We start from the raw sequence: 19385 nt of genomic DNA, 5'->3' as shown, positions 1-19385 counted from the left end.
AAGTATTAACAACACCATGCTTGTATGGAAGGATTAACAGACAAATGTTTTATATCATTTTGGTAGATAAAAATCATTACTTCACCAAACAAAATGGAGGCAATATACTTTGGCAAAATCCTGCTGTAATTCATACATGTACCTACACGTATACTTTAGAATATTCTAGCTTGTGGAATCTTTTGACTGTGGAGAATTTTAATCATCAATTCCTTCAAAAATGGAATGGATTACTGTTAATCCCTAATTGCACTCCTATCATTGTTATTACAGTTTCCTTACACATAAGGTCTTATTCCGGAGAACGGTCTCTTTCTGCTTCCTTGAAATCCACCTGTTTGCTTGATTAAAAAATTTGACCTCTCCACCGCACATTTTTCTTTCCATCTGTTTTTCTTTCTAGTGTTTTTGTTTTCTTCTTTCACCCTTTTATTTATGACAGGAATTTTTATACTAAGCTACTTAAATTTGTGGAAGAAACTTAAGGATGAGACCTGTCAATAATAAGCCTTTTAAAATAATTTATTTCTAAGGAAAAACTATAGGCTGTTGTGTTGCTGTAGAACAGAGTACAAAATAAAGACAAAAACTTTATAGCATTTATAATTATTATTCACAAGTCCCCAGTTTTTCCCAATGTTAATAAATAAATTATTATTACATTACAAAGAGTGCTTTCTATTTTTTTTAAAAAAATAATTATTACTGCTTCAATCATTTATAATAATAAAATTGATTATTGTCACTTCACTCACCAATGGAATACTTTACCCTTAAAAACTGGGTTCACACACTTGAAGGCTGCACCTACATACATGCACGTCATCCAGAATTATTGTTTTTCCTACCACAGTCAAGCAATGTTAATTCAAAATTTAGTGGCAAAAAGAAAATGGAAGTTGGAATTATTGTAGAAAAGCCCTCCAAATTAACTTTTTGGTACATTTTCCCTTGCCATTGCCACTGCCCTTCTTTTGAATTTGTTTTAGTTGAAATTTCATGCTTCAAAGACTCTCTAATAGTGAACTGATGAAATCTTTCAGAGAGTAGTGAGCTGCTTTTACATTGCCCTGTATACACATTTTACCATACAAAATTGGCACTTGCCAAGCCTGCTGGCTCTCACATATCAGCAATTGGATTACACTTTTCTGAATATATATAGATGAGATTGCTGCATCGTAAGCCCAAGATCAGAAAATAAAAGTAAAATACTGCTGCCTAGACTGAACCGGCTGTTGTGTTGACCAATTACTTCCTAACTATGGTGCAAATTGCATACCACCAATGACAGTAATTCTCTTCTTTCTCAAATCCCATGATACACCTCTTTTACCCCCCCCCCCCCCTTCCTTTTCAATTTCTCTCGGGACACCAGGAGAAATTGCAAACAATAGTTATGCAAACGTCTTGGGGTAAACAACATGTATGATGTGATTTGATAAAATAGTGACTTGAAATTTCACCCATCAATCTCAACACAAATTTAAGGAAAAGAAAATAGGTGAACAGGAACTAAATGAGTTTGTCTTGTATATTACCGGTAAGTTATGATATTTCGGTGTCACTAAAATACTATATTACAAAATTTTAACATTTGTTTTGAAAACTATCATTTACAATATGCTGTTATTTGAAAATTGATTCACTGTTCATTTTCCCTTAAAAGATTATCATTCTGTCAGTAGCAGGAAGCCAGATAAGAAACATGCATGATAACTAATAACTGCAATAAATATGACTTTACCAAAACTAATAACTGTAGCTTGGTCTTCAAGTCCCTCTCATATGCTCTTTCCTTTTTTACTTTTTGTTGATTTTCTCTTTGAAACAGTGACATTGTTGTTCTTGCTGTTGTTGTTGTTGTTGTTGTTATTTTGATGATTGCTATTGTTCTTGGCCTGGATGGAAACTGTCATGGTTAAACTTTGTTTTCCAATGCCATTGTCCTTACTTAGATGGCCAGAGGGCTTTAAATCCAGTTTTGTTGAAGTACAAAGCATGGCATTCTAAATAACAGTGAAAACAATAACACAGTTTTATGTTCAACTTTCAATATGCACACCACTATTTTTTGATAATCAGATGGGTCCAGAAATGCCCTTAAGTAGATGCCAGATCTAACGATCTAACGCCAGACGATTTTACTCGTCAACTTGGGTGTCCTGTGGTGCCTGAGGAGTGAATCCATGGTTAAATTAAATTACTACTGCATGTTCAACCAAGTTTGGGGTGGCAGGTACAAAACACAGGTCACAGGTAACAGGTCGTTAGCTTATACAGAAAGTATCCTAACCATTCATAAAAGGTAACCTTTGGCCTAATTAGGCCTCAACAAAAGTTAGCTTTTATGAACGTTTAGGATACTGTCAAAAAAATGAAGTCATCACGTTCAACAAATTTTCTTTCAAGGCCAAGAGATGTTTAAGTCAAGCTCAGGAATGAATTTAAATCACTTTCAACGAAAGAATTATCACAGTTTCAGGCTTCATTCCATAGCAACACCAAATTAATTGACACATTCTAACAACTTGGACCTTCAAGATCAAGCTGTGATTGCCATCAGTCGCTCAAGGTAACCAAACTCTTGCATCAAACAACCAAACTACCCCAGACACTGTCAACAAAGTGATTAACCCACAATGCAAGTCGTACTACCTTGTATACTATTCTGGAAGTATTGACCCCTCACAATTGAAGACGGCTTCAACCCACCGTAGAATGGGAGCAATTCTCCATTTAATGATTGATTATGAAGCCTTTTACGACTCAACCGATTGTAGAATGCAAGAAAATATAGTTATTCAAATCAGGGAGTTACATGTGGCTCTTCTTGCTTTTCACCAAACATCATACATTAGAGTAATCAAGGCAAGACTAGACTGTGCTTCAGTTGTACAAGATTTTATAAGCTCTCTGTGGGACGTTAAAGAACCCACACACTATTCAAGAAGAGTAGGGGATGAAATTCCCGGTGTTGTGGTGGGAAGTTTCCTCTTCCTTCCTTATAATGAATAGAAATTATCTAAAACAAAACTAGGATTTTATGCCGGACTTACATTGCTATTTGAAGTAGAAATCTTTGGCTCATCAGTCTTCTGAAGACCAATACATGTACCTGTTGGACCTGATACTGACAAGGCTTTTGTCCTCGACACAGAATCAGAGGTCTTGGTCAAGCCTGAATTTTGTGATGTTTTTGACTTTGAAATAGAGTCAACTACACATATAGAGTTTATCATTGAGGCTGGTGATGATGATGACACACTTTTAACCCTTGAGATTAAGTCAGGGCCAGGTGATCCTGAAAGTCTTGCAGCCACATTTGACTTTGATGTTGAGTCAACTATGGAAGTCTTTGTTGAGGTAGTGAAGGCTTGCTTGGTTTGGGATGGTGAACTTATTGATTGCTTTATTGCCTCAGAATACAAGTTCCCTCGCGACAGAGAACCTGATACATTAGTGTCTGCTGATTTTAAGTATTTAGGCGTCATATCACAAACAGAAGTTCTTGTTTCAAGAGAAGGGTTCTTTTTGGGCACATTATCTTGACCCAGGGAATCTGCTAGATTTCGAACCAAAGATCCTGCCCAACAATTCTGTCCACACTTTTTCACCAAAGCATCATGTTTATTTCCCTCAGTTCCACCATTTTCTGTGACCAGAGATGTCACATCTGATTGTGACCTTAGCCATGTGGCACCTTTGTCACAGACATCTTGAGATGTTAATGCCTGTGTCTGGACATGTCTAGTTGCTATGCTTGCATATGTAGGAGCTGACTGGTTGACTTGGCTGATGAGGGGAGCACTAATCCCTGACCACACACTGCCTACCCATTCACGATATTCCACTGTTTCATTTGTGACTGCAACAATGCGTCCAAGATATCCACCTGGGTCCTTTTCCTTTCTCACATCTGGATTTGTTCTGCAAATCAACAATAAATTTTAATCACACAGGAGTGAGGAGTGAAAAAAGCCCTAAGCTTATTCTAGGTGCACTTTCCAGATTTATAAATCCACAAGCTTAGAAAGAATGATGCTCTGTGGAATCAAGGAGACATGTCCAGAAATGCACGTAATTGGATGCAAAGCTGTGCCGATAAGCGCCCCCTTCCTCTGTTCCCCACTTTCAACATCACTCGTGTCTGGGAATAAAGACAAAGTGTCCCCAAAGCTCCAGTTCACAAGTAAAGATAAATAGCTGCTTTTACCACTACCAGAAAATAACATTAAATCTTACAATTACATGTACCTCATTGCTAGAGACAGGTAGATGTTTAGCCTTAACGGGACACTTCCTGTTGGATATCAAAATTGGCATGCATCTTATTACCTGGCACCTTTCTGGACTTAAGTGGAAACAAGCCACACAAACTTTTGCCAGAAATCAGAAAATGTTCCACAATATTGATAGACTACACACTGTTCAAGAGTACTCCATTACAGCCTGTACACTCTGATGTCCTGTTTAAAGAACATCAAAGTAAAGCCTTCAGAGAGATAGATTTTGAAACTTTTTGCAGAGGTTTAGGAATGGCCAATGTGTGACCTGTTCAGTATGAAAACAAACTGAAAGTTGACTAGGCGATTAAAAAATAACTTTTAGTTTTCTTGAAGATTTTACCTGACTGGAGTATGTTGAATATCTCGTAAAATAGGCTTTTCCAAAGTGTCATAGGCATACTCAAAGGCCAGTTTAACATCCATGAATTTGTACGAGCTCTTTCCTATGTAGTTACCTGCAATACCAAAATAATTAAAGAAGGTGAAACTGTAGCAAAAAGAACACTTTTTGGAAACTGTTTCCCACACAAAAAGGACTATATTCTCATATACATGTAGCCCAACCTAATTATCTGAATGCCCGTGGCAGGGTTAAATGTACTCCAAAGAACTGAAGATACATGTATGAATTCTATTGATACCTAAATATGGGAATTCAGTTTCCCCCTCTTGCTTTTCTTTACATATTGTACTTTTGTACATATATTTTGTTTTGTACATTGGTAAGAAGCTTTATTAAACTTAAATAGTGCAATTAATTATCATTGTTCAACTTTTTGCATAGGTAACCCAGACTCTCTATTAGTGACAATGTTGAGTTTTTATGGGAAAATACAGGACACATACGGAGCGAAGTTCAAGTCTAGAAATTCATCAGAAATTGTGAATGAAAATCGATAATTACCACATGGCTATAAGTAGTTGTCTTAAATACTCACACGGAGTTTCAGAAAAAATAATGTCCACTTCACCATCCACACAACAATGGAAAAAGTTGTGTTGCATTTTGGTTCGATTGGGCCAAGACGGCAGTGTGGAAAATGAAGTGGACCTTATTTTTCTGAAACTCTGTGTGAGTATTAAGGACAACTATGAAAGCCATGTGACAAGTTTTATCCATTTTCATTTGCAATTTCGAACAAATTTCTAGACTTGAACTTCGCTCCATAGGTGTCCTGTATTTTCCCATACATATGTTGCAGGTCATTTTGTTCCTCAGGTTAATTGCAACCAAACTAGGTCATTTTGTTTCAACCTAGGTCACTTTATTTTAAACTAAGTTGAAATTGATAGTAGGAAACATCAACAAAAACCCAACAATTATTAGTAAGTATGTGTAATATATTGGTTAGTAAATTGGTCCTAGAGGAAAGGGGATGAACTTTGTGCAGCTTAGATTTTCATGAGTATTTTATAAAACCCCAATGGTTAAGTCTAGGCACTGATTTTAAATGGCATACAGTGCATGATAACCGATTCTACCTTTCTTTCTCAGAGCTTTTTAGGACATTGTTCATTGATGAATCTCCTTAGGATGGCAGAGGGCTACAATATTGAATTATCGTCCAAGGAATTAAATAACCGAAACATACATGATGTCTTGTTGATTTTTAATTTGCTTAGTTATTTCCTCTATCTTTTGCTTAATTTGAATTCGTAATAATCAAACGCAAGTAAAAACAAAACTTTGAAAAGTCAGGAAAAAGGGTTTCATAATCTGTTGATGAAAAGCCATTTTGTAGGCTCTTGTGTTATTTCTTTTGAATTATGAAATAAAATATTTGTTTCTTTTTTTCAATTTTGCTGAGTCTGCTTGTAGTGATAAATCCAAATTTTGATTATTTTGGCACAGTCCCCTTCAAGTTCTTATTTTTGAGCAAGTAGCACATTTGGATGAAGGGGCATTTCCTTTTCCATTTTATTAACTTTCAGCACCACATAATCCTGAAGTTTGAACTTCTTCTTTTTCTTCTTCCCTTTCTGGTGTATGATAACTGCAAAAGGCAGACTGCTGGCTGCCTGCAAATAGCGCTGACGAGCAGTATTTAAGCTAAACACCCATTTCAAACGGTGCTGATAAACAGTATTTAAGCCTCAGGAGCCATTTTTGAGCGTTTAGCTTTCAATAACTGTGATTCAGGGTTAGTCTGCCGTCTGCAGTTGGCAAGTGTCAGACACTGCTCTCCTTTAATGTCAGGCTCATCCTGCCACTTTTTCAAATTATTCACCATTTTCCTGCTCTGCATGTGATGTAGCTGTGACTTGTCCACTCATTTGTGGCTTTTTAATTTCTTTACTCCGAGAGATTCCGAAAACCACTTCATACAGCATTTTGCCAATTGTTCTGTGAATGGTTATGTGTTTTTTTACAAGCGGTTTCTCCAAGATGATGATGAGGTTCGGAGACGAGTTCTTTTCTTTGATTTAACTGCAAAGGTTAATTTGCCGGTGCCACCATATTTTTTTCACTGTGGGAACGCTGTGTTTGCGGTGAAAATCGGTTTGTTATCATGACTAGAAATGATGTCTTGTTCCTGGTGTATTTCGCATAGCGACGTACATAAACTTCGCACAATATTTGACTATTAATTTAAAGTCTCACTTTATATCATTTATGCATGTGCGAAATGGCGGTTGCCGTGAAGGCTTGGAAATAGCTTAACGACTTCAGTTGCTGATGCGATGGCTTAGCGGTTAATACAGAGGATAAGTAATCTCGGATGTCCTATGGTGCGCGAGGGTTTGAATCCTTGGAGCGGCATGGAATGTTGTGAAAGTTCAAGGTGAGAGGCACAGTCCGTTGGTAGTAAGCAAGGACAGTAAGGGGGAAGGAGAGGGAGAGACGGTAATTGGACGAAGAACGGAAGTCAAGGGAAAGGTGGAGAAAGGTGTTTTCTTTTTTATTCCTCCTAAAAATCCAGGCCCCATTTTTTTTAATTACATCCCCAAAAAAAACAGGGAAACCCTTCTTAGACAGTTCATAATAACCTAGGTTGAAACAAAATGACCTACCGGGTAGTTTGGTTGCAAATTAACCTAAGGAACAAAACGACCTGAAACATATACATTGTACCCTGTATTGTTACTAATAGAGAGCCTGGGGCACCCCATCTTCACAGTTGTTGTTTACCAAAAAATCTTCCTGGTACACCAGTATTCAATCTTAAGACCTACAGCAAAAGATCTCTGCCTGTGGAAGCCCAAAGACTATAGGATGCTTTCACATTTGACAGCTCCCCTGTGTCCATTGTTTTAAAAATGCATTTTTCTGATTAAGTACTATCCATAGTTGTTGACATTTGTTAATATTTATTACTTTTTAATCTGAAACTTAACACCTGACTCTTCTTGTAAAGTCCCTTTGAACTCTAACGTTAGACACTGGTATTCTATAAATACTTAACTGTCCTTATGATTATCATTAACACAAACCTTCTGTAAATGGATCTTCAATACAAAGAAGATCACAGTAATTATTAGGGCTGTAACCATCCATACTAAGTAAAACCTGAAAATAAAAATAATACTCTTGTGAGTCAATTTTTGGAAATATGGTTATCAAACTAACAATTTCTAAAAGAAAGTGAAGTGCTACGAGAATAGAACCAGTTACTCTATCCAATGATGGAATGTAGTTTATTTATTTTAAAAAATATAAATGATCACAGTCTACATTGTACAAAGTACATGTTTGTAGGAATCAACAAATTACCAATCAACCAATTTAAAATTTGATTTCACTTGGATAATTTTTTCGCTAAAACCCTTAACATTTGATGGTATTTCTTAACATTTGTTGAGAAAAGCATGAGACATTTCCTTACAAGACGCAAGAAGCTAGTACAATTACAAGAACTATTTGCACAGACATCATCTCTACTAATTTACCTCTTGCTTGTTGAAGTATGACCCTCTACCTTTTACTCGAATGCCAACATTACTGTAGTTAAAACGCTTGCCATAGAGTTCAAAGAATTCAATTAAGAGAACTCCAAGGTTGTTTCGAAGAGTCCTTCCATTTTTTTGAGGATGTTGCTGTGTACACAGAAAATACTTACATCAAGACGTGATTTGCAAACAGATGTATTCAATAATATAAATGTAACCTTACCCAGAGCCACTTGTCAGCAGAAAAATGTACATGTACGCGTACCTAAACAATCGCCCAGGCATTGTGATGAATAAGTTGTACAGCAGTTAAAATTTTTCTTTGGTTAATTCTTTTTTTACTTTCCTTTGTTTCAGATTATGATACTGTTTACAAGACAAAGGAATGTAAAAAACACAAGTTACCAGTAGTCAAAAATTCTTAAACCTACAACAAATACAAATAACACGCTATGAGTATGCCTCTGGAAAAATAATTTTAAGTCTTTTCAACTCTCCTTATTTAAGTTGCATAACCAAAATGTTGACCAAAAAATATGGTAAAAGTGAAGAACAACTAGCCTAAATTGACTGTCGGCAACTATTGACCAACAGTTGGCCGACCATTCTCACTACTAAACCTACTAAAGTAAGAGTTCATCTTGGAAATACACACCTGCAAGAAGCTGATGGTCATTAGAACAAGGGAGTATGAGCTAATTCCACCAGCAAACACCTCATTCAGATCACGCTGTACAAGGAACTGCTTTAAAATCAGTACCAGAGGTGGAAGACAGGGAAAAATTTCCATTTGGTCCTATACAGAAAATAGGCAACAATTCACCTGCTTGCAACAATATGACTTTTCTGTCTTGATGTCTATTATAGGTGGACTAAAACTTAGAAGAAATGGAGGGAACCAGTATTTGCAACCACAAACATTTTTATTTTATGCTGGGTCAGAGAAAATAGTAAACTGAACTACAGCATCTTTTATATGTTTAAGATCTAAGGCAACACCTTTCACAAGAACTGAAGAGAAAAACAATTCAAATAGAAAATGATTTGTATGCAGGAGTTACATACCATAAACAATCTTATAAATGCCACCTATCCATTTAACACCCCTGGTGTGGTGTAAAGTTTGCAAAAGATGCCCCTCTCCAATAAATGCCCTGTTTCTAATAGATGCCCCCCCCCCCCCCCCAAGAAAAAAAAAACATCGTCAAAAAATTGGAAAAAATGCTCCATAAAGCAAGATAAAGCAATTTATTTAACGCCCTGGTTGCTTGAACAACAATGGCTTACGAATTGTATCCTGTTCGATCTCAAGTTCAAAGAAAGTACCACATCGCTCCTTTTTCTTATTTCCTTAATTTCTGCACAATGAACTTGCTGTTTCTGCCGCATTGATATAGAACTATGAAATTTTATTTGGATTTTCTAGTTGTTACAGCTAACTTGAAATAATATTAATGCTCCTCTCTAATAAAGAGATGAGGTGCTGATGCACTCATGTACATGTTGATCCATCTCCAATTTTGAAACACAACATGAAGTGTCCCTTGAAGTCAAAGCCTTTGCTACCTACATGTAATGAAGTTAAATGTAATTTAACTGAGTTAACAAATAGGAGCAACTGCGGTCAATTCTTGTCAGCGGTTTTGTTATATTTGCGCATGCGTCATTGGTGTGGTGGGAAGAAGGAGCATTTTGTGTGGACCCGAAACCCCTCTACTTTCCACTGTTTATCAGTGTGACGGGTGCCTACATGTATCTTCTCGAGGTGTGGGGGCTCATGGCTGGGTTGTCAGGTTTTGCCAGCCATCGGTGCAGTCTCCATCTTGGAAATGGCTGCCAATAATGGACGCTCCAGGATGTCTCAGGCACCAAACCCCCACTTAGCAATGCAGTTGTGAATTAATTTCCAACAATAAGGTAAGGGTAAAGGTCATCATTATTTTCTGCTTAGGGTAAATGCAGTTTTTATCCTCACTTGTGGAGCAGCATTTGGGGGCACTTTGTGATATCAATTGTCCGTATTCCGAGACACCAGTAAAGAAGAGCATGGAGACACTTTGTGACTCTTATTAAAATCCATTTGCATCTAATTATTTCTGGACATATCTGACCAGAAGCCATCCCAAAAGCACATAAAAAGGCCTATTGGCTTGCAAAAGAAAATGCACCCATAAGAAAAATCAATTCATTGACGAACCTGCTACACTAAAAAAAGATCTCATAATAATTATAGTTGAGTTAGTTGACAAGCTGACTACTACTTACTGTCAATACTAAACCTATAGTCACCTTGTCGTGTTTATGGCTCTGTATTGTATTTCTGAAAGAAACTAGCATTTTCTTTATATGTTCTTCATGCATTTCTCCCTTTTTGTATAATAACTAAGATTTGGCCCTTTTCCAAAATATTTGGCCTGTAAAAAAGGATTGCAAGGGCCAGCTTGGCCCAGAACTAGAAATTTCTGGCTGGAACACTAATAATATTTTAAGTCGCTTTTTGGTTCTGTGTGACAACTTGTAAACAGATGTTTCAAGCTAAATGAAAAGGTCTACACAGGTAAAGTAATGTTCACATTATAACAATAAATTATTTAAATATGAATTACACAGTCAATAATCATTATAAAGGACACAGAAGAAAAGAGAAATGGAAGAATAGACAACAACTTATTTTCTCTTGGGGTGTATAAAAAGCACTCTCAAAATGACCAGTACAGCTCCACAGACAATCAAAAGGGAATTCCCATTGGAATGTGATGTGAACAAGACCCAATTGGTTGACATCAGCTAGTAAAAAAGAAGCCGACACTCACTTGAGTAGCTTCATGGCAACAATAATTTTCTTACTTTTACATGGTTTGAAGCTACTCTTGTTTGGAGAAATTTGAATGTAGCTTACTTGAATGTAGCTGAATGTACACTGTAACTACAATTCAAGGACATGGGTCTCAGTGTCAACTTGGTTGCTATGTGTCTTGCCGGCATAAAATAAACAGCAGCAATAAAGACAACAAAATCAAGTTCTATTTGCTACCCAGATGAACTTTTGGAAGAGTTATCGGAGCAAGAATAACAATAAGCTACTGCCCCATAACAGCTCATAAAATTCATTGCTGGGCAAAAAACAAGAAAACACAACAAAAAAAGCCGAAGTTTTGCAGGCTCACATGATACGGGTCACATGATACAGTTAAACACTCATTGACTGTGTCAGGTCTGGTTGGAGCGCACAATATTTGGCTCTTGGAAACCATGGATCTCACTCTGCTTGGTCCATATTACATGACCTCAAACCAAATACTTTCTTGTCCCGCCCTTCTACTCGGTCAACATGTACATGTTATCAGAACACCTTTAGAAATAAGTATAAACATATTTGCATGAATACTTATTGAAAGTCGTCAACTGTTTCACTAGTAACTGAAATGACATCATTCTTTATACAGAGAATGTAAGAATATTCAAGGGCTGTAAAACAAGAATTACCTTGACAAATTCTGCTGCTTTTAACCCAGCTGCTATGTTAAAGCTAATGTCCACTTTCACCTTGGTCTTTTGGTCCGTTAGTTTAATTATGGGAACCTGAATAAAGACAATACCTTAAGGTTAAGGTCTTAGTCCAATCGAAAACTATAGGGCACTTTCCTTTTTTCAGAACTGCTCCGGCCAGATCCATCAGTTTGCAAAGAAAATGCATTACTGGTAATTTGAAGGAACACTTGCATGATGATCCCTCACATTCTTTAGGAGAAGTATATATGTATCGTCCTTAAAGTGTGTTAATATTATTTGAAGATGTTGTGGAGATAGTCCTACCAACTGCCTGTCCTGTTCTGTCAAATGGAAAGAGTCCTAAGTCTCCTTTAACCCTTTGCCTCCTAAGAATGGCACTCATTCAACAGAATATTTTTAACATTTAACGCCAGATGATTTTATGCCTCGCTCAGGAGTACCTTCGTGACGATGATAGTTTTTTTTTTTTTTTCAAATTTTGATTTCATTTTTTATTTTGCTTGACCATTGAGGACTATTTTCTTATCTTCTTTCTACATCAGAATGACTGACCAAACTGGTTCGCAAGAAACAGGTCAATTGGAGTATTATACAACAATGCACCTATCAATGTTAAGCGGCTGGGGGGGAGGCCGGGCATAGGAGGGGGATTTGACGTTACAAGTCTGCCCATGGTAGGGACTTTTGATCATTCGTTGAGTTCCAGGGGTCGGGACTTTTGACTTCAACCGTTAGAAGAGTGGGGTCCACTGACGCCATCTTGGCTGTTCGCCATCTTGAATGACCGAGAAAGACTGAAAAATAGTACCGCCATTTTGGAATTACCCACAAGTCACTCGAAGCAAACCAATTCTCTGCGATTCCCTCAACGCCATGGACTGAAACTCTAAAGCCTTTTATGAGGCAGTCATCTATATTCACCTTGTGTGGAGTGAATTTTGTTTCCAAGCAAGGTTATATAATACTAAAAACGAGACCGAAATACTGAATTTCATTTTTATCGGCTCACTATTTGTCACATCATAAGTCCTCTTATGGAGCTTTTTTGAATATTTCTCTCTTTTATATGAAGCTTAATATTTTATTTCCGTTGTTGCTGTTTACAATTTAAGTAATTAACATGTCGACACATTCTTTTTTCCTTCACAAAGTATGTGGTTCTATTTTTAGTCAGTCCTTTAGGGCATAGTTTAAAGTTTAAAAGCGGAAACAGTTTAGAAACCGAGTTTTTAGCTGTAATATTTGTTGCCTTAGTGATGCACTCTTTTGATCCAGGATGACTTCCCTGCATTTGAACAGAAAAACTGATCTGAGTTCAAATCCCCCACCTATGACCGGCCTCCCCCACCCCAGCAGCTTAACATTGATAGGTGCATAATGCTCATCTATATAGTGGAACACACAAGAACGAAGCACGGTCTAGAAATAGCGTAGAAATTTCTCCTCGCCTTTAAAGCTTGCCGTTCTCAAAGAAAAATCATCTGTCCACTTGATCAAATAATTTCAGGTGTGAGGTTACTGTATCAATCATCTCAGCAGAAAGGATTTGGACTTTTTCTACATTTAACTGATTGTGAAATCACTACTGTTCATGGCCTGCAACTTCCATCTAACCCTGCTCCATCAAATTAATGCCTCATCCACCCTAAGAACGAGCTAGAAAAGCAAATTTTTGCTTTTTGGCATCAAACTGTGAATCTGAAGGCTGAAAATGCAGCCGCCATCCTCAAAATTCCACAAAGTACTTTAAATACACTGTAAACAAAAGCCGCATTCGTTGATTGTCTTGTGGCGCACGAGCAAGGTGTGTTCTCTTCATGCAAGAGGGCCTGAGTGCAACTCACAGGTTGGGATACAGGAATGTTAAAAAAAACATTGCAGTTTGTGACTACGAAGACTATGACGAAGAAAAAAGAACGGCTCCAATGATTACCATGGGCTGCCTATGGTATCCCATAGAATTAGCTGTAAGGTTCAACCCTGACCAAGAAGACACGGCTGTTGTTTAATATGCTACATATTTATGTGTAATACTCACAGATGCTTTGTCCAACACCTTGATCGAAGAAACCTCTGCGATTTTATTTGCAGTGAGAGCTTTTTCAAGTGTCCATAATGGAACTGTTTCCCATTTACCGAACACAACAATATCTATGTCACTAAAAGAAACAAAATTTAAGACATTAGTCACATCATTTTAAATACTTTGAAATTTCCATTCTTCGAGGAAAAAACCGAGTTGTATCAGGTTGCATAATGTTCACAACCAGGGTTTCACTGCTTCTGGTTTATGCAAAGTAAACGTTCTTGTTTACTTCATAATTTTAAACGGTTTTTGAACGTCCTGTGTTACATTTCTTTCATTATATAATACCTTAGAAACGGCGCTATATAAGTTTATATTATTATTATTACTATTATCATTATTGCCATGCTCGACATCGTCACACGATACGACGGGGAAAAATAAAACCAGACACAAGACCTTAATGAAAAAAAATAATAATCAAAAACGCTTTGTCATACAAACGACTTAGGGAATAATCAACAAACACCGATCCTCTATCTCACCTGGTTGGTAAATAAAGGCCAGTCTTAAAACTCCCATAAACTTCAACCTAAAATTTTTCATCAGAAATAAAAAGCTGTTACTTTCCAAAGTTGCTACAGTGTTCTTTCCATTCTTTTTAAATTAATGATACAATAACAGAGATTAACTAAATTCCACCCACGTACTTCAGCTGTTGGCCAGAGTCGTTTCACGACTTCTTGAACTCTCGATATTACTTCTTGTCGCATCGCATGTTCAGCAGCGCGAGGTTTCATGAAATTGTAAAAGTCCATCATTTCCTCGTGAAGCCTTGAAAACGAAACGATATAAAGTGATTAGCTGAAAAATACAAGAGCTATGATTTCACAACTTCACGAAGACAAGCATTCGCTCCTACCCAACAACTCCGTCTGGATAGTTTTTATCCTTTGACCACCAAGGGGTGCAATCTTCAATTTTTGTCTTCTTACTAACATGATTTTTGTCGTCGTTTATCAAGTTCTTCAAAGTAGTGCTCTCCACAGTGCCCTTAAAATTATTTTTAAGGTGTAAAGGGATGTAGCCCACCCTTCCATCACAAAGATTTTCCGATTTCGTCGATGAATTAACGTCCTCCAACACGTTGCTCCATGTTTGAAACGCAGGACCCTTTTGCTCTGGTTGAATCCAGCCCATTTTTGGATCCATTATCAATTGACAAAACATTGATTCTCCCAAAATTCTTGTTTTTCCTTTCGATTTGATGAACTACCACCAGACCACTGTTAGGCCCATTTTATTTGGACTCCCTTTTTCAGAAGTTTGTTTTTTGTAATTATGCGCATGTCATTACCACGGTATGTTGACCAATCAACGATCACTAACTATCTACTGCATCCGAGTCCTGCTGCTAGTGTATCGAGCGGACATTTTCAAGAACCGTATTCTGAAAAGGCTGACTTTTGATCGTGACAGGAAGCGTGAAGCAATGATTAAGTTGTCATTTTCAAGACGAAGGACAACTAATATATTTTTTTTCACTTTGCTTTCGTTGTTTTCCCTGCCTTCCCCTAAAAGGAGTATTGACCCAGACTCTACCCCTTTCTCGGAATCCAAAATAATTCCCAGAATCAAATATTTCCAGAAAACAGGGGCCGCGGAGTGCGTTTGAAAGTGGGGGGTGGGGGAGCTAGGTTTTGGTATGGATCAGGAGCCCATGAGTAGATCACGGAAGTGTGAAGGGAGGGAGGAGAGGTTTTGGAGAAAACAACACCGAAGGAAAAATAGTACGGGGCTAGGCAGTTGTCACAGTAAAATATGGTGGTCGACAGGAACGAAAACACCTGCTCATAAATTGCCGTTAAATTCTCTTCCCCGACCACCCGGCTTCATCGCACCCAGTATCACATACAGCTGTATCCGCAATCTTACTTCAAGCGTTTGGCTAAATAGGAGAGATTACTTTTTTACTTCGGTTTTCTAAGCACATGCACTATAGTTCGGAAAGGGTCCTATGCAAAATACCCGGCCACTTAATATTTGAATATAAATGGCGTGTGGCTCTTTAAACGATGCCGTGTCCGAGTTCAAGACTTTCGATTTCGGTTTCCCCAGAGAACCCATCCTTCAAAATTGGCTTTTTGGAATATCGTATCACCCAAAACAGGCCTGTCCATTGTAAAATTCACCACGTCCAAGTTATGCACATCCCCGGAGACCCAGGGGGAGATAGTGGGGACGAGAAAAAGTACGAAGGACAAGTAAGGGGTCTTATTTTCCCTTAGAACTTTCGCTCGTCGCACTTTTTCTCGTCCACTCAGATTTGTCCTTATCCCCACTATCTTCCCCAGGGTCTTCGAGGATGAGTTATGCTCAAAAAGTTGCTATTAATTCGCTCAAAGCCTCTGGGTGGTCCGTGCCTGTCATCTCTAAGTATTTTATCATAATTATAAGGAATGCTCCTGATGGCGTGATCAAATCAACCCACTTGACGTCATCGAATTAAACGGCAACATTCTTGGAAACATTGATCAGATGTTTGCCTTTGACGGTTAAGAATGCAAATTTACAATCCACTCTGTTCAATATGTTCTAAAATGCACAATCGCTAAGAGTCCAAAAGTTGTAGTGGAATTGAAACACGATTACATTATTTACAAATTTCAACTTTAATAATGATTCTTTAGACCCGCTGAACTGGACTGTCACAAGTATTTAGATACAATATGGTAAAAAACGTTCTCTACAAATGCTATAAACTGAGAGTATTTTCCTTTGTAATACTGTGTTCCTTTAATCTTTCTCATATACTACACTATACAGCCTAACCTACACAACTTTAGATTCTACTTTTTATCAAAACAGAACATATGTTAGCGATGTAAAAAAAATGTTATTCCTAGTGACGCACGTACTGCATGTGTATGTCACGGTCTTTGTAGTCACAGGTTCTGCACTAAGAATCACGCCGAAACAAACTGAAACAAGACAACAAATAATCTAAACAATGCATGCTTCTTCTTAGCTTGCTAACTTAGATCGCAATTGCTAGGTAAGACCTGAAACCTTTCAACGAATTCAGGTTATTACGAACGCACAAGTTTTGGGAGTTACAAAAATCCGATCCATTTTTGCAGATTCATATGTTATGGGATGCCCTCCTAGAAAATCTGCAGTACAAACACGCTGGTTCTTATTTCCAAGAAAAAAGCGAAGCCCTCGGAAATGCTTAGAACAATAGAAGCAAAAATCAAATCCTTTTTTATATTGTCCAACGCCAAAGTTCAACTTTTAATGCACCGTTTTTCACGGGGTGATGATTTTCCGTGAGGACCAGCACTGAAAATTGTCATATATATATCATATATCTTTCTTTACCCTCGGATTTTAAATTAGCTTGGTGTAGCTCATATCTCCGAGCATTTACCCTCCCAACCATGATACACCACACAGGACAGACCACAACACCGGGAACTACATGCCCTACTCTTTGCGACAAGTGTGTGGGTTCTTTTACGTCCCACAGGATTATGAACATTGAAGGGTTATGAGACGGGACCTCCGGCTTAATGTCCTTATCCGAGAAGACGAGAGAATCTAACCATTTGCAGATGTAATTAAAAAGGCAGCACTTTCTCCTCAGTTATTTAAAGACCCTGAGTGTTGGTCTGGCCGGAGTTGAACTCACGACCTCCCGCGTGACAGCCCGGTGCTCCACCAACTGAGTCACCGGTGCATGGAACTCAGTCTCAGGATTAGTTAAGGACGCAAACTGCCACGATGACTACCAAAAAAGGAAACATGATGTTACTTGAATTGTTGAATTCTCTTTTTCCGTATTTAACTACGACTGTACGTAATCTCTAATTTCGGCGCTGGATTGACATGCGCACGCGCGAAATTGCGAGGAAACACGACGCGTGTCTTTTGTCCGCCCCACAATCCATCGGCGAAATTGGATCACTCGCAGTTTAGTGTTCAACAGCTTCTTTGCTGAACGAGGTAGGCAAATGAAGCCCAATAGCCCACTTTTGATATATTAAAATTCAGTTCCTAAACAAAAGGCATCATCTCGAGGCTCTGGGGAATAAAAATAAGGATTCCCCAGAGCCTCGAGATGATGCCTATTGTTTAGGACTGAATTTTAATACATCGAAAGTGGGCTATTGTCCCACTCATTATGATGGAGACCATTATACGCATTTCCCAAATGTGAACCCATCACTGTTTCTGCAAGAATTTGAGAATATTTTCTGAAAAGGTCTCTTCGCTGCGTTCCGATGATTGCGAGTGCTCTATTTGTTTCCTGTACACTCACTCGAAAGCAAAAAATGAGGTTAACGCCAGAAATTCATATAACGTTTCCTTGCATTCTAAAAAAAGGAAAATTCCACACGAAGCGTTTAAAAAGAACTTGCGTTATTTTGGTAGGTGGAATGGATTAAAAATAAACCGGGTGGAAAGGAAAGGCCGTGTTCCTCGGTTTCCTGCTGTCCGTATCGTGTTAATCTAACAAGTAGTCGACTGAAAGAGGAGCAAAGCAAAATCGGTGAGAAACTTAGCTCCTTTCTCCGTCGCTTGTATTATTCCATCTCTCTTGAAAAGCACCGAGAAAATCCAACAGAGATTCAAAAGCTCCCGTTTTGTGCATTTTCTATTGCCGTTTACTAGAGTACGTCTGAATGACAGCCCAAAGAAAGTCCTGAAGAACGCATGTAAATGTTAAAAAGACATAACGTTAATAAGCCATTTTCGAGGGTTTTAAAACAGAGTCCAAGTGTGGCGGATAAAGCTCTGTTAAGGAAATTAGCTCTACTTGCCATTATGATGACAAGGGAGATGAAGCCTTGTCAAGGTTTTGAAAGGAATGTTGCACTGGACTCGGAAATGGCTGATTCACGTACGTCCTTATGTCACTACCATTTTCCTTTAAGGAGTGCACGAGGTGACGTATGTGATAAACACCGTTGTTGTTGTTGTCATAAGACGATTCAAAACCTTCTCGATCGCCAGTGGCTGAGGATGATTAACCTGTTTTAACAGACCGGCTTTTTCTTCGTCGTTATCTCAGACCCTGTAATCATGAAAGAGGTGACAAAATAAAGACCCTTTCAAGAATGCGTCAGCTCTTCTTCCAACATGGCGGCCATTGCGTCATCATCATCACTCGGAGTGGAGCCGTGAGTATAATCATCATCAGAATCGGAATTATTGGAATCTCCAGACAATTCTTCTTCATCGTCCTCCTCATTTTCCCTTAGCTCTTTAACAACCTTTATTTTTTTGCTAAGCGATTCATTGTTATCGTCCTTGTCGTGATCTCGCTTTCGTTTGCTCGTTGTTTCCGAATCAATGGAATCCGATGAACTACTGGAATCCGACACACTTCCAATCAAGTCGCTTTCTTCCTCGCTAGCGTTCATAAGGTCTTCAACCTCTTTGTCCATAGCCTCGACTTCCGAGGGTGAGAATGATAACAAAGGATTTAAAGTGGACATAAGAATATCAGCGCTGCTCGCAGAATCTGATCGAGTTTTCGTTACCACATCCTCAGACCCGTGTGCTCTTAAGTCCATCGCATTTTCCACTGAAGTGTCCCGAGGTGTTCCGCGAGGTGTCCTTTGATCCCGAATTTGCTGCTTGTACTTTTCTAAACCCTCTACGCA

At 38.2% G+C, this 19385-nt stretch overlaps 2 protein-coding genes across 2 annotated transcripts in view; both read right to left on the bottom strand.

The window, feature by feature from the left end:
• Positions 1-390: 390 nt before the first annotated feature.
• Positions 391-15044, bottom strand: LOC138021924 (uncharacterized). Its single transcript, XM_068868951.1, has 11 exons — positions 14639-15044; positions 14427-14550; positions 14262-14308; positions 13729-13849; positions 11664-11759; positions 8833-8973; positions 8178-8324; positions 7722-7797; positions 4630-4744; positions 3060-3930; positions 391-2009 (listed from the first exon to the last, which is right to left on the bottom strand). Exons 1-11 carry the CDS (start codon positions 14944-14946, stop codon positions 1785-1787), a joined length of 2271 nt encoding a protein of 756 aa, XP_068725052.1. The 5' UTR covers positions 14947-15044; the 3' UTR covers positions 391-1784.
• Positions 15045-18356: 3312 nt separating this feature from the next.
• The window catches only part of LOC138020127 (RNA polymerase II subunit A C-terminal domain phosphatase-like), a 15124-nt gene continuing 14095 nt past the window's right edge, over positions 18357-19385 (bottom strand). Inside the window, exon 7 of the mRNA XM_068867148.1 lies at positions 18357-19385. This exon is cut by the window's right edge and continues 533 nt beyond it. Coding sequence (XP_068723249.1) covers positions 18831-19385 — 555 coding nt within the window. The 3' untranslated portion in view covers positions 18357-18830.

Source organism: Montipora capricornis, chromosome 10 (genome assembly GCF_036669925.1).
Source record: "Montipora capricornis isolate CH-2021 chromosome 10, ASM3666992v2, whole genome shotgun sequence".
Lineage (NCBI taxonomy): Eukaryota > Metazoa > Cnidaria > Anthozoa > Scleractinia > Acroporidae > Montipora > Montipora capricornis.
Note: the sequence above shows the minus strand (reverse complement) of the source record. Positions and strands in the feature narration are given on the sequence as shown.